The sequence below is a fragment of the Calypte anna genome, chromosome 2, assembly GCF_003957555.1.
Source record: "Calypte anna isolate BGI_N300 chromosome 2, bCalAnn1_v1.p, whole genome shotgun sequence".
In the NCBI taxonomy this organism is placed as follows: Eukaryota; Metazoa; Chordata; class Aves; order Apodiformes; family Trochilidae; genus Calypte; species Calypte anna.
The window spans coordinates 139,438,340-139,453,703 of record NC_044245.1 but is presented as its reverse complement, the minus strand read 5'-3'; the positions used below and the strand labels follow the sequence as shown (position 1 = coordinate 139,453,703).

General features: G+C 44.5%; 1 protein-coding gene and 1 long non-coding RNA gene across 4 annotated transcripts in view; one reads left to right on the top strand and one right to left on the bottom strand.

Annotated features, from left to right (window-relative positions):
• Positions 1–8,674, top strand: part of ANXA13 (annexin A13) — a 21,912-nt gene extending 13,238 nt beyond the window's left edge. For both annotated transcript variants that reach the window (XM_008505333.2, XM_030446453.1), the window contains 8 exons: positions 1,176–1,346; positions 1,993–2,026; positions 2,109–2,188; positions 3,888–3,956; positions 4,174–4,275; positions 6,149–6,224; positions 7,033–7,145; positions 8,340–8,674. In XM_008505333.2, the coding sequence (XP_008503555.1) occupies positions 1,176–1,346; positions 1,993–2,026; positions 2,109–2,188; positions 3,888–3,956; positions 4,174–4,275; positions 6,149–6,224; positions 7,033–7,145; positions 8,340–8,459 (765 nt within the window). In that variant the 3' untranslated portion in view covers positions 8,460–8,674. The remainder of the gene's footprint in view (positions 1–1,175; positions 1,347–1,992; positions 2,027–2,108; positions 2,189–3,887; positions 3,957–4,173; positions 4,276–6,148; positions 6,225–7,032; positions 7,146–8,339) is intronic.
• LOC115597952 lies at positions 7,659–15,364 on the bottom strand. Of its 2 annotated transcripts, none has more exons than XR_003987293.1 (3): positions 15,307–15,364; positions 8,180–8,345; positions 7,659–7,757 (listed from the first exon to the last, which is right to left on the bottom strand). It is a non-coding gene; the product is annotated as an uncharacterized LOC115597952 (long non-coding RNA). The 2 variants fall into 2 exon arrangements; XR_003987294.1 differs by lacking the exon at positions 15,307–15,364 and adding an exon at positions 11,761–11,810.

The window sequence follows — 15,364 nt, the reverse complement described above, 5'->3', positions numbered from 1 at the left end:
TACAGGTCCCTGATTTTGAAAATATCAAGGGTGCAGTGGATTTAAGGAGGACATCAGTTGGTATCTCATTCAGCAGTTTATTTTATCTCCTAAAATACCAATTATATCCCTAATCTTAGGCCTCAGAGTCTTATTGAAAGCAGCCTTAACCAGGTCAGAGGATTTTAATCAAAGCTGGGAGAGCTAGAAGAGAATTCATAACTGAAACAAAAATGTTGCAGCTTTTGTCCATCGCATTCAGAAAAAGGAATTAATGTAAAAGGGAAATTTTAAGTCAGAATCCCACTCAGACCAGATGCAAATTCAGAGGAACTATTTGATTTTAGATCATTAAATTTTTGTTGAGTTTAATAGATGTAGTATTGGATTCTTCCAGTGATGAAGCAGAATTTACATTGCAAAGCTGAGAAATCTCATTGGACACTTGATTTCTAGAGGAGAAAGCACAGACTGCCGTGATGGTTTTGCATATAAGAAGAAGAAAGTTTTCAATATATTATTTAGGTAAATAGCTGAATACACCAAAGCTTATTATTAAATTGGCATTTTCTTAAGGTCTGCTTGCTTCAAATAAATCATCAGGAGGCTTCCTTCTCAGCATACATACACCAGATAGTTCTCCAGGCTCTTACTAAATGTTGAATTGATAGATCATACCATGGAAGGTTGGAAGGTTGCTTTTTTTTTTCTGTGTCTGTGTGTGTGTGTGTAAAAAAGTGTTGACTGCTTGGCAGCAAAGCACTTGGTAGAAATTTATTGCTATTTATTGCTTTTTCAAATAATCTGATATTAACCAAAACTGGGAGAGAAGGTTGGTAAGTTTGATCCCTTCTGTAGCAGATCTTTCAAAGCAGGAAGTTTTAATGTTGTATTTCAGAATAGAGCTCCTGCTAAGCTTCCAAAACCACTGGTTTGCGTTGATTTAAACAAGTAAGAGTCAAAAGTGGACTAATAACAGACAGTATTTCAAGATGAGGCAATCATTCAATATGAAATAAAATGTTTAGAGATTTTATTTTGGAAAAAAAAAGTCCACATATTCAAAGGCTTTTTAAATGTTTTTTTGCCCCTTTTTGGAACAGAAGAAGCTTTGAAATAATGAAATTCCCCAAAAGAAAAAATCCTTCAACTTTTATCTTTTGTGCTAACCCTTCTCCTTCTGACCATGCCCACAGGATTTGGAAGATGTCCTGAAGGGAGACCTGAGTGGGAATTTTGAAAAGGCAGCACTGGCTCTGCTGGACCTGCCCTGCGAGTACGAGGCCCGGGAGCTCCGGAAGGCGATGAAGGGCGCTGGGACAGATGAGTCCCTGCTCATTGAGATTCTCTGCACACGAAGCAATAAGGTTGGGACACCATTTGTCACCTTCCTTTGGTAGATGGGCAAAGAGCTCACCAAGAGCATTCCCTGGGAGGAGAAGGAAGGATCAGACCAACCCCATGGCTGAAATCCGTGTTGTCAGTAATTGCAGCTGTAAGGTTGCCATACCAGGGCTCAAACTCTTGCAGGAATTAAGAGCAATATAATTCTAATTCCTCCCTTTGTCCTGCTCATGTGTCCTGTGGATGGCACAGAGGAAACACTGACGATAAGAGAACTCCCCAGGTGTCTGATAAAGGCAGTTTTGGCACTGCTCTGACATTCTGAGGTGGCTCCTGCCAGGTACAGGAACGTGTTTCTTTTCAAAAAGCCTTTTAGCTTACACCTAAAGACAAATAAAACCAGAGGGATGCCAACACAACTCAGGCATCCCTCAGAATGATGTCCTGAACTGGGCTGGGTTTGAGCCACATCTCTGCATTGTGGTGAGTCCTGGAGTGAGCAGGGAATGGGAACTGAGCTTCTCCTCCCTCCATGCCTGCCACATATAAAGTAATATGGGCATGTTACTGAATTCCTGGGATTTTGGTTGCTTATTTATTTAATTTTTTAATATTCCATTTTTTCCCCTTATTTATTAATTTACCTGTTTACTTTGTTTATTTGCCTAGGAAATTGTAAGCATAAAGGAGGCATACAAACGACGTAAGTAATATTGCCCTTCAAACACCTTTATTCAAAGCTTTTAACACAGGATGTGCCCTCACAGATTTTTTTTTCTCCATAGTCTTTGACAGGGACCTAGAGTCTGATGTTAAAAGTGAAACAAGTGGCTACCTAGAGAAGATATTAGTAACTGTGCTAGAGGTAAGTGCTTTCCTCTGACGCATCAACCTGACTGAGATATTTATTTTACTCCATCCTCTGTACCCTGGGTAATCATAAGTATTATTTGATATTTATAATAATGTAATATCAGAATGACGTAATTATAATAAGCAAAAGGCATTCTTCAGGATAAGACCCTTCTATATTTATAGCTTTTTAATATAAATAAAGGAGTAGTATAAAATCAGAAGTAATTTTATTCTGATACTTTGAAGACAAAAGCATTGTTTTATTATGACTTATACCAGGGTAATGGCTAGAATACTGGCTCAAGGTCATGGCTGTATTATGATGAATTCTTGCCCAAACCAGCAAAATATGGTTTCTTTCTCAGCTAAGGAATTTACAATTCAGATAGATATGCAACAGGTAAGAAAGAGATTGCTGTTATGTTAGTTTTCCATTCACAAAGTAAAAAGCATATTTTCCATTAGAACACACTTCATTTTAAACCAGTTGCATAAAATAAAGAAAAAAATTAATATCTCCCTAAAGACATAGTATAAAAAAGAGTAACATCACATCTAGAAATGCAACGTGGTGGTAGGTTTGAGAAGACATCCCTGAGAAATGAAAGATTCAATAAATAGAAGAACTTTAAAGAACTCACAGTCACACTGCTCAGTACAACACAGGCAGATTCCCACTACAGCAAGCATTGATACAACTCTCTTCAACCTCTTTGGGTGCATTTCCACAAACACAAAAATATTCAGTTCTTTTCAGATTAGCTCATCATCAATTCTACCAAGAATTACAGTCGTAGTAAATGCTTAAAGTACATGGTTTAGTCAGGAAAATACTTCATACTTACCAGGGCATCTCCAGCACCATGAAAACCATCAGCACTTCACTGCAGGTACCAGGAACATTTTCACAGTAGCTGGATACACCAGCTGCTTTCCTAAGAAACTTTGAGGTTTGATCCCAGGTGATGTACATACACAGCAGCTTGGCTCTATGGGGGTGAAAGCCAAAGGCTGTGCTGGGGCCATTCTGCCTCAGCTCTCTCTGCACATCTCAGCCCCATTCCTACTCCAGCATCTGGCCAGCACACTACTGCTTTGCACCAGGGAAAAAATAGCTGGAAAAAATGGCAGAAAGCAGAACCAAAGAACAAGCCATGGTGGGAAGAGGCCTCTGATGCTCTCCTAGTCCAGTCCTCCTCAAAGCAAGGCTAACTCCAAACTCAGATCAGGCTTACTGGTTTTTGTTTTGTTTTTTTTTTAATTGCACCGAGCACATGCTGGCTGAGGGAGAGATTTGGAACACCGTGGGATGGCAAGGAATCTGGGGACAAGGGGGACCAGCAGGCCATCCTGCTGCAGAGGAGCATCCACGGAGCTGTGCAGCCGCTCACTCCTCACAGTCCCTTCCTGCTCCAGAGGCACCAGAGGTGCAGCCTCATTAGGGTCCCAGGGCAGCAAATAACTCTGGGAGATGAGCACCTGCATGATGGCTTCACCTCACAAGTCAGCAAAACCAGGGGCTGTGGTTAACCTGGACAGATCGTTCAAAAGTGTCCACCAAATCCCACCGTGCAAGTCACTGTCAGCAGATGGCAGCAAAACTACAACCAAAATACCTGTGAGGCCCAGGAGCTGACAGCCTTCCCTCCGGTGTGTAATGTCACTGGCACTCAGTCTGCTTTTTTTTAATGTCGTGTCTTTTCCTGTAGGCAACCCGAGATGAGACCAAACAGGTCAGTGCAGAGCTCGCTGAGCAAGATGCCACAGATCTGTACAAAGTAAGTGCAGAAAATCCCCGACTGCCCCGTGATGCACAGAGGGGGCTGCCCCGGGGTGACCAAACACAGCAAGGACGGGGGTGATGGCAGCCTAAGGAGGTGAAGCAGGGGGGACACAGGCTAGAGCTTGGTGGATCAAGGGCTCTGCTGACTTTCTGTCTCTCCCACGAATAAACAAGTGTTTGAAAAAAAATAGAAATAACATGTAATCTTTAAGGCAGGAGAAGGCCGCTGGGGAACGGACGAGCTGGCTTTCAATGTGGTCTTAGCAAAGAGAAGCTACAGTCAGCTGAGAGCTACTTTCCAAGCCTATGAGAAGGTGAGTTATTCTTTTCTGTGATGCTGGTTCACAAAGCCTGACACAGAGTTTGCAGCCCCTGACGTACATCAGGCAGTCCTTTCTTTGCCATTTTAAAACCTTTTGAATGCTTTAATGTTGTAAAACATTTCATATGATTGAATCCTGATTTATTGAAAATAGGGGATAAAAGCTGCTGCCAGTGAAGAATCCATGCCCCTTCATAGCCTACACACCATCCAGCCAAACACATGGTAGATGTTGTTTCCTTCCATAGCAGTGTGACAATGGATGTTCCTACTCTTGCAGGAGGAACAGGGAAGGGACAGTTTCACAAACTACTGCCCTGAGGCAGGGTTTTGCTTTTCCAGTCTTTTCTTCTCCTTCAAAGCAGAGCCTGACAAGGTCTCTCCACCTGATCTCCCCACTTCTCACACTCATATTGGCTGTTCGAGGCACATCTCCAGCCTCTTCCTCTCTGCCCATGCTGAGCAGACAACCTGTCCAGTTATTTTGATGCCTTCTCCTCTGTCTCCAAGCATAAGGATACAGGCTGTGTGGTACTTCTCTTCTGTCACCCACCAGGAATGTTTTACTCACCTCCACTGAGACCTCTCACCTGGAGATGACCTGTGAGAGTCAAAGCAACGGGAGATCCAAGGTCCTTCTCCTGGCAGTGAGGTGGAAGCTCAGCAAAGACATTTATTTTCAGGCATGGGTTCCCCCTCCAGGCTCTGTCTCACTGTTCTGAACTTCCCTAGGATGACTCTGTGTTCACCAGAAAACTGTAACCCTCAGCACTGAAGATGAAAGCAAATAAACCTCGTCAAGGCCATATTTCAGTGTCAGCATAATAAGGAACCCTTAAGTTGGAAAAATGTTTGCAGCTTGATCCAAGTTTTGGTTTGTTGCTGGCAGAGGAACAAACCCAGTCACTAACTGATACTCTCTCCCTCAGATGGCCCAAATCCTGGGGATTCAGTTAAATGCTCCAATAACCAAGCTACCTTGGCTTTTTCATTCCTAAAAGCCAGATCAGGTTGCCCAAACCAATCCACCACATCCTGCCTGGCTGTACTTAGAGCAGAAGTGGGCCAAGATCAGAGCCATGCAAAAATCAGTCCTTCTCTGTAGTTGGAAAGATAAATAGAGGAAGATCTAAATCTGTAAAATCTGGCAGTTTGCAGAACGTAAGCCTAACTCCTCAGAAGATGCCCTTGCTACCTTCTACATGTGGTCTCCAAGCTCTGATCAGAAAGTCCACCACAGCCTTGAACCATGCAGAGCCACCCTGACAGGCAAAACACAGTGAAGTAAAAGCCACTGAAGATCATGAAATTCACAACAGTCAGGGTAAACTGTTTTGAAGGGACAATCTGTTTTATACCTCTTCCCTACAGAGCAACACAAATACTTGGGAACAACTGCAATGCTTGTACATTTTCCCTGGGAAGCCAGACCAGAAGTAACAAAACTTCATAGAGCTGGAAAAGCTCCAAAAATTATCTTATTTGTGTGGGAGCCATCCAGAGCCTTTGATAGAGGGGACACAGGAAATCTGAACACTTTCTCCAGTCTGGGGGTCACTCAAATGAAGCTGCTTTGTCCTAAAAGGTCTCAGGTATATGTGACTGCTTGATTTAGGTTGTCCACCTCATAACCATTGTGCCTTGCCTGGCTGCACAGATTTTCTTCTCTTGTTGATCCCAGTTGATTTGTGAGCACTTACACCAGAGGAGGACTTCATTTGCCCTTGAACTGACCCCTTGGAAAAGCTCTATATGATCTGAGTTGGCCTTATGCCATTGGATCCTAAATCTGATGTTGTTTTTTTGGCAGTGGAATAACATGTACAGACAGCAGCCCTGATGGCTCCTTTTTGTTGTCCCTGTAGGTGTGTGGAAAGGACATAGAAGAATCCATTAAAAGTGAAACATCTGGAGATCTGGAGAAGGCTTATCTTACTCTTGGTAAAAAAAGTGTCAAGAGCTTTTTTTTCTAGTTCTTGCCATAATCTTATATTGGTTCTTGGGGTTGTGTGTACAGTCTGACAACTGCTACTGAGATAGTCCTAAACTGAACTAATACATCTGCCAGGAGAAGAAAATCCAAGTTTCAGTAGTGATTTGAACCCTCTGGTTTTACGAATAAAACTTTCTAGACACCACTCCTCTCCATGCAGCTGAATTATTTGCCCTCTAAAAAGGCTGCCAATCTCCCAGGTGCCCCTGAGGCCATGGCTGATGATAATTTTCAGTGCCTACCTGGCCATTCTTGGAAGTGTGCTAGCCAGCCACCTCGAGAATGTATGGAGTCCCCAGTAGCAATTTAGCACTTGGGAAGACTCTCACTGGTATTTAAGCCTGTGCCCTGGCTCTGGTTAGCCTGCTGGTATTGCTATTATCCCTCTGGATCCAGACTCTCCCAAATCTTGCTCACTTGAGTGTCAGAGTGAGCATTTGCCCCAAGAACAGATGGACAAGGGGAGCTCCAGAAGGGAAATGCTTGTTCTCATTCATTGATTTTCACTGTGCAATGGCAGAGTGTTCAGTGCTGACCATCTCACCATGGTCATGCTTTCCCAGTGCAGGAATGCACATCCCTGTTCAGACTTCAGGCCTTCTCCTTGTATATTGATAGGGACCAGCCACAGAATGAAAGTCCCACCAGCTCGTATGAATAAACCCTCAAGATTTTCCTTTATTTCTTCCTTATTTATTTCTTTCTCATTTAAGATATATCACCAAGTATAATGAAGCCTCTCACTGTTTTCTCTAGTCAGCTGTGCCAAGGACTGCCCAGCTTACTTTGCCACACTTCTGCACGAGTCAATGAAAGGCAGTGGGACTGATGAAGAGACCTTGATTCGTGTCCTTGTGACCAGGGCTGAGGTAGGGTACCCTGCAACCTGGCATTTCTCATCACCTCTGGAAAAAATATAAATTGTACAGTGTCTGGAGTGGGTTCAGGTTGGTCATGTGCTCAGCCAACCCATTTCACCCTAGTGACATCACGAGTCACGTTCTGCTTTTGTACCCAAGCAGCACCAATTTTGATATTGCATCTATTTCTGTTTTGAAAAGAAGTGAACCAGAAAGCATGAAGAAAATTTCAAGTGGAATCAACTGTACCTGGTTAAAACTAGCCCATGGGGAGGTCTGGCCCCAGTACGATGTTAAAAGTAAATTCCTAGTTAAGTAATGATAAATCAGCAGTTCCCAAAATGAGAATTGCTTATAGACATATGTTGCCAATTATCTCTGATTCCAGCTGGGGAAAACAGATGGGGAGGAGGGAAGAAAAATAAAGAGCCAAAGGAGATAATTGTGTTTTTAAAAAGAACAAAACTGCACAAGACATTTGAGATTTTTTTTCTTTGTTTTGTTTTTCAAACATGGTCTTTAAGTCTTCCTTCCTGGAAAACTGCATAGGTTGTAACCTCAGGGCTGTTCCAGTCTTGACACAGAGAAAGAGTCAATCAGAGGGATGAAAAGAGCATATTTCTGAAAGATTAGCAGTGTGAGAAATTAGTCTCTGGGGCAGTCTCTCTGTGAAGACACAGTCCAATCACAATAACATTTAAAACCCCAGTGATAAAGATCAGAACTGTGCCATGAGTGCCTTTTCACAGCGAGGCATTTAATTCTCCCCCCCGTAGTAACCAGAAAATTACTTTTGTGGGTGGAACAAAGCTCTCATTTAGCCAAACTGCTGGAAGTGCCTCTCTTCCTGCTTGCCATCATGGAATGGCCTTGGGAGCTCCCAGCAACCTGTGCAGCTTTGTCCAGTGCTGAGGCTGTGCCTGCCCAGCACCACTGCACACCAGGCAGTGATTCCCCCACCTCCCCAGCACAGCTCCCCACACAGACCCTTACCCCTCTCCACACCTTGTGTCCCCTCACCCCCCTGCCTGACATGAGCTTACCTCAAATCCAAGCATTAAGCTGAAAGTGCTCCAAGGTTCTTAGACCTCCTGCTTTCTCCTCTCCTCCTCTTGGATCAGACCACAGGGGTCCAGGTTGGAGCAGGGCATTTTACTCAAAGCACATCCCACCCTTCTAAAGAGGCTCTTGGTGTCTCCTCAGAGTGACCTGCCAGCAATAAAGGAGAAGTTCCAGCAAATGTACAAGAAGTCATTAGCTGAAGCTGTCCAATCTGATACCTCTGGGGACTTCAGAAAGTTGCTGCTGGCTATTTTGCACTAAAAAGCCATGAAGAATGAAGAAGCATGCTGAGCAGCCACCTCTTGATTAGTTTCCAAAATAGCATCCAAAAAAATGTGGCATTAGCACAAAGACAAAAAAATCCAATTTATTTTCTTTCCAACTGGGAAATGTGTTGCCAAGTAATGCTGGATGTGAGGTTTATATTATGGCTATCCTGCCAAATGTCCTCAAGCAATAAAGACATATTAAAAAACCTAAATCTAAATTGACCTCTTTGTGTTTGCATATGTGGAGGAATCTTTGTTTATTCAGGGGAGACTTATTGTCTTTCTCTCATTCTGTAAACTATCCAGATTATCCCTCTTCTTTCCCCAATTTGAAGGGTGTCATGCCATGACAGTCCTGCCAAGAGAAAATGGATAGCAATTTCTGCTCAGCCAGTTATCACAGGTCTTTAAACAACCCAAGGGCTGGGGAATAATGGTTTAAGTCAGGCCCTGATTAAAATGGTGCTGTCAGTGGGGAAGGTTGGGGTGATTTCCCTGTCTATGAGCTGCCCTATCATCAGTCACCTCCTAAGCTGTCCCAGGAAGGGGTTAAGGACTTGAAGTCCCCATTGGCACCACCTCCTGGGATATGGTGCAGGACCACAGCTGGGGAAGAGACAAGGCCTCATGAGGTGGAGCTGCCAGGCAGGGCAATGCTATTCCCACAGAGGCAGATGTATGGTTTCCATCCTTGGATCTGACTGGATAAAACCCTGAGCAACCTGGTCTGATCTTATGGCTGACTCTGGTTTGATCAGAAGGTTGGACTAGACACTGCCAGATGTCCCTTCCTCCCTGAATTATCTTAAAATCCCACAGTCATATGACAGCATATGTAAAATATGTAAAATATGTAGATGAAAAATAGCATGACAAGGCTTGACAAGTAAGAGGGAGAGGAAAATCTAAGTCAAGAAGATGGGTTTAGGAGTATTTCTCTTTTTTAGCCCCCCTCCTCCTTTTGAGTGCACTGCTCTGCAAGGAGAAGGGTCTGTCAGACCTGGATCCTCTGAAGTATGATGGCTCATGGCTCATAATTCCCAGTGAAAACAGTATGTCTGAGGCATTGGCCTGTTTCTCCCTGCTTGTATCAATGTCACAGCAATAGGAGCTGGTTGTCTAGCTGTTGTCTGTAAGGATGGGGCAAAATAAATGGGAGATAGGAAAGATTAAGGGTTTTAAAGAAGGATGATCTCTGTGTCACACAGGTGTAACAGGATGTTCCAGCATTTTACAGGCCTGATGGTTCTTTGGCAATGTTTCTAGCGACATAAAAATATGAGAGGCAGATCCTGAACTTGAACTGAACTATCCAATTCCAGATTTGCTTTTATCAAAGGCATTTTAATGTTCAGACACAGAAAGAGCAGAGCTGTGCAGTATCTGTGTATCTCCTTGTTGCTGTTGCCATGAGGCTCTTGTAACCAGAGACTGAAGAAAAGATAGATGAATAATCTACTTGGGTGTCCAGTGTTCCTGCTGATATTTTATCCTCCAGAGGTCACACTGTGTGTTCAGTCCAAGATAAGCTGGCAGGTACCCATTCTCAGATGATGCAGTTTGAGGAAAAAGCCAGTGGGTGTCTTAAATGCACAAGAAGGAGCTGGTTTAGGCAAAGGATTTGTTTCAAAATATTCCAACAAGAGTGCCCAAAGCTATATGAGTGGTTTCTGTGAAACCTCTAGGACCTCAGCACACTTTAAACTCAGCTATGTCCTTATTTAATGTGAAGCGCATACCTTTGGCAGCCAAATTTATTTTTGCCTGAGGACTGTTTTAATTAACACTAGTAGGTCATTCTGACTAAAGAAGGAAGAGTGCTATTGCTTTCATCTTAATCTTACTCTCTTTAATTAGAGATTGGCCTGAAACCAATCCAGGAGCCCACACATCTTCACAGCCACACATACTGGGACAAAGTCATTATTGAATTACATGCTATATCTCTATCTGTACACAATATGCACAGTGATGGCAGTGACACTTGTGAAGTTGCTCTGTGTCCCCTGTGCTGTAGAAGTAAAACTTGTCCCTATAACTGTAACAAAATTTCAGGGCAGGGGTTCAAGATTCATGTTCAGAATTCAAAAGTAGTGTCTACAGATGTAGTCTCTTACCTTGCCAAAAAAGCCAGAACCAAACTCGGATTAAATCAAGTCTTAAACTAAGCCTTAGTTCAGAATTAAGTATCGTAACAGTGTGAATGACAGCTGTGGTGAAAGGGCACTTGGGGAAGTCACATTTGCTGAGCTGATGAATAGAAAAAAATTAATTAAATAGTTGCAGAGAAGTAAGAAAGAAGGATCATGAAGGTATCTGGACTTAAAGAATAGGAAGAAGACCAGATAGTTGGTAACCAGTAGCAGCAAAAGGAAGTTAGCAGACTTCTAAGTGGGCAAGAGGCAGCATTCACAAGTTGCAATAAAGGAAATTCCTATTGAACATACAGAAAAAAATCTTCACCACGGGCATGGATAGGACTGGAGAAGGCTGCCCAGAGAGGCTCTGAAATCTTTGAAATCCATCTTTCAAGATTTCAAAAATTCAATTTGACAAGTCCCTGAGCAACCTGAGCTAACTCTGAGGTTCACCCTGCTGTGAGCAGGAGGTTGCACTAGGTGAGATCCCAGGGGCTTATCCCGATCTTCCCATGACTCCAGGAGAATCATGAAGTTTGTGAGCTGGAGGCCAAACCTGGCAGTGCCATATAGAATACTCATTGTATTTTTGGTGCTTGAAGTAATATGTCTGCCCATCAACTCATCATATTCATGCTGGATTCTGTTTACTTTTCAATGTCTTCTCTGCTACTTCCTAGTTTGGGGAGTTTCATGGACTTTAATGAGCTGGGGGATGGGACCAAAGTTGGGTTTTCCCAATCCAGTCAAGCAAATAGTGAATCAACACTGAGCTCCAGCTGAGCACAGACAGGCCTGGGGGAAGTTGCTTTAGTGGGGAGTTGGGTGTGGAAAAATTTCCTTCCCTGCTCTGGTACAGACATCCCATCTCCTGGTGTTATCAGCCAGGTGAGATACAGACATCCATGTTGAGTAGACAGATCCCTATCCATGCTACCTCTTAATACTGATTTTCTAGAATAGACATAGTTTTGGTCTTTCAGAGCACATATTCATTATATACATTTACATACATGTGTAAATATGCAAAACATAAATCTAACAATTCCCCAACACATCAGTGTTCCTTTGTGCTCCTGTATTTCTCTCCCCTCCAGCTTACAGTGAACAAAATAGTGTCAGGTCCCCATCTTACCCTGGTCAGAGCCCACCTACCAAGCTCCATATTTCCAGGGCATGCAGCATCCCCAGGCAGTGCTGAGCTGAAGGCTGTCACCCCAGCCGGCCACCACTGCTGCTTGGGGCATCTTCCCATCCTCTCCAGGTTGTGGCATGTGATTAATTATGATCCCTGTAATTGTCTGTTTTTACAATGAGGAATGTTAACCCTGGGTTTTGTTCCCCCTCCCATTTTTGTAAAAATCATAATAAGGATTTTTTTGTTTGTCCACCTTTCTATTTAGACTGCAAATCTGGGGAAAAGGGTGATCTCTCTCTTGGTAACTGTGGGGGTGGGTAGTCATTGAGTCAGCACATAGAACACTGGATAAGCTCAGTGAAGTCTCTGCCTTAACTAATCCTTTTGCTTATCCATATTTGCTCATTTTCACCTGAATTGTAATAGGATCAGTGTGCGAGTTTTAGAAGTTGCCTGACATCACCAATCTTCCCTGTGCACCTGTCTGATGGCTGATCAGATTACAGCTTTTTTTCCACTCTATTGCTTGGTGCATGGTAATAGACATTTCATCATCCCATTAGCTTAAAACTAATAAAGATCTGCTCTGGGTTAGATCAGAAGTTCAATAACCTTAATTCCAAAACGGAGCAATTGCAAACACTTGAGGAGAGGCAGAGCAGGAGGGTCAGTGTACAGCACTGCAGCAAGGTGGTCATTTCTCAGTAGACATTTCCATTTTCTGGTAAAATGGCAATGGATGGAGCTAACAGCAGCAGTTGCAGAGGGTCCCTGTTTTTAACAGCCCCCAGTGGCTCCAGCCAACTTAGGGGCCATGGAGGACCTGCAGCATCATGTCCCACAGTGCTGCTGGGTCACATAACCTGTGAACGAGCTCACCTTCCCATTTGCACACCTTGGCCAGACCATCCTGTTACCTGCTCAGCCTCCCACTCCCACGGGTCATGCAGCATCCCGTGCTCCCAGAGAGGAGAGCCAGGCCTGGGTTGGTGAATAGCATGCCAGCCTTGGAAACCTCCCTCAAGGCCTCAGTCAGGAACACACTTTCTCAGACAAGTAACACTGTCCCACGGAGGAAAGGGCTCTTCCCTGCCACCAGGGGTCATGTTGCATCAGTAGAGGCTGTATATTGTGTACCATTCTAGGATATATGATGAAAGATTATTTCTAGTTTATTTATAAAGGAAGTCCTAACTAAGCAGTGCTGGTGTGCACGTTTGGGTGGAGATATGTCTGAAACCACAACCTCTGGGAAAGAAAGAAGAGAGACTTGCAGCACAGGCAGCAGGACCTTCATTGCCCGAGAGCCTTGGCCCTTGGCAGGGACCTGTGTGGGGACTCAGCAGGGAGCTGCAACCCCCCCGAGAGCAATGAGCTATTTAAACAGCACAGACTGTACTCCCAGTTAGCAGGAGTTTGCATAACTGTGCAAAGCCCTCCAGCCTGGAATCTTCTAAATAAATGTCACATTTATCAGTACCTACAGCAGAAGAACATCCCACCTGCCTTTGCCACTATCCCATTGAACAGTGCCACTGGGGAAAATCAGAAAGCATTATTTGTTTCTTTAAGGGTTAAAGAAATAATTCTCAGACACTGCCAGGAAGAGGCAGAACTAAACGGGCAGCAAAGAGAGCCAGAACAGAGATATAAAACTAAATCAATCATGAAAACAGACTGCAACGAGAGCATATACATACAGAGCAAGAAAGAAAGCGAGAGGGCGTTTTGTTTGGGTAGCTAATGTTCTCTGGATGAGAAGAGAGAAATTCCCTTTTGGGTTTTTAATGCCACTCTAAATATTTACAGCAAGATCATGGCCAGCTGGTGAGGCAGAGGCGGGGGGGAGTAGGGAGGGGAGAGCACATTTTCCCCAGCACCCCAACATCATCCTCCAGGTCATCTCTTTAGTCAAGGACAAGGGAGAGGCTGCACACTGCCATGTTTACCCTCAGTGACTCATCTGCCTGAGTCCAGCCCAGCAGCTCCTGCCCTTCCCCTCCCTCACTTCTTCTGTCTGTGCAGACACGCACAGATTGTGCAGGAAGGGAAAATGCCACAACGTCCAAAAACCATGCCAGCCTGACTCCACACCATCTTTAAATTGGGGCTGAGCCTTCAGGGTTTTGCCTTCAAGCATTTCCCCATGTTGTTATGCTGCATTGAGCAGTCCCTGGGAAAGGTCACATATGGCACAACCCGTGATTCAAAGCTGCTGTTTTTAGAGGCACAGACTGCCCCATCCCTGCTGTCTGCTGGGCCACGGATGTGGGGGCTGGAGCAGAGGGAGGGCTGCAGCCACCAGCACGGCACGGGAGCTGACATAAGGGCACTGTGGCTCCCAAGGATTTTCCCTCTTCTGCCTTGCTGTGACTAGAGGCAGACATGACTCACCCTAGAGCTTTGGCTTTGAAAATATTAGAAGAAGTTTTGCTTTAACCTCATGTAGGCATTTTGGATTCAATTTCATCCTACAAACAAAGGGAGGAATTGGGTTTGCGGAGGATCCTCCACTGGCATTAGGTTCTCAACAGATCCCAGCCATGAAGATGGATTTAGGCTCATTATCACAGATACCTGCATGGGCATGATAAATATGGACACCTACATGTGACTGGGGCAGCTGAACACCCATGGAGACCTAGCAGTGCCCTGCCTAAACATAGGTGGTACTTATTAGTGACCTGAATAATTTGTCAGACTCCATTGTATTGACTAGAACTCGTTGGCTTCAAAAAGAGCTCAGACACCATGTTGATGTGCAGGCATCTGCAGTTAGGGACCTCATCAAGGTGTCTGCGGAGCTAAGTGCCACCTTGGGACCCTGGCTTTCAGCTTGTTGCACTCACCTCAGCTACCCACACCACTCCCATCCACAACCCTGAGCTTCCTTAAGCCACTTGCTTCATGAGTTCTATGCTAAGGGTTTCAGGGAGCCGAGGTCCTTACACAAAAGGCCACAACTTAATATTTTCTATATGATATACTAAGCAGCATCATACAGATGTGTGGAAACACCCCAAGAGTGACCTTCCCTCTTTGCTTGGCAGAGGTAGCTGGGCTTTCCCTGGGGACATCTCCCATCAGACTGTAATGAGCTGAGTCTCCTGAGATCTCTCCATCCTGTGGAGATGCAGTCTGTCCCGCTGAGGTCCCTGGAAGCCCTTCTCTCTCCCTCTTTCTCTAGGAAACTATGGCGTTGCAGACTGTTTACAGGCTTCTACAGTTCCCAGGCACTTTAGGACAGGGTCTTGTCGCTGTTTCCAAATGGACAGCCAGGACTTTTTACAAGTCAACTTTCCTCTCCCTGTCTATTTATTATATGTAAACGTTTGCCAGAAAAACACCACTCGGGCATGCTCAGTACCGGCCAGGTCACTGCAAAAAGGCATTATCGGCGTCACATGCGATAAGCAGGAGCAGCCCTCCCGCTCCTATTCTTAGCGCTGGAATGTACACAATGCCCCGCGGCTCCGCGCCCCTGCGCGCCGCTCCCTCCCCACAGCGGCAAAAGTGACTGCAGAATAAGCACAGCCAGAAATCACCCTCTATGAATCACTTACCTACTGAAAGAAACGTCCTGTGGGCTCATAGGTTTTTTTATCTAGGCTCTAGCCATGG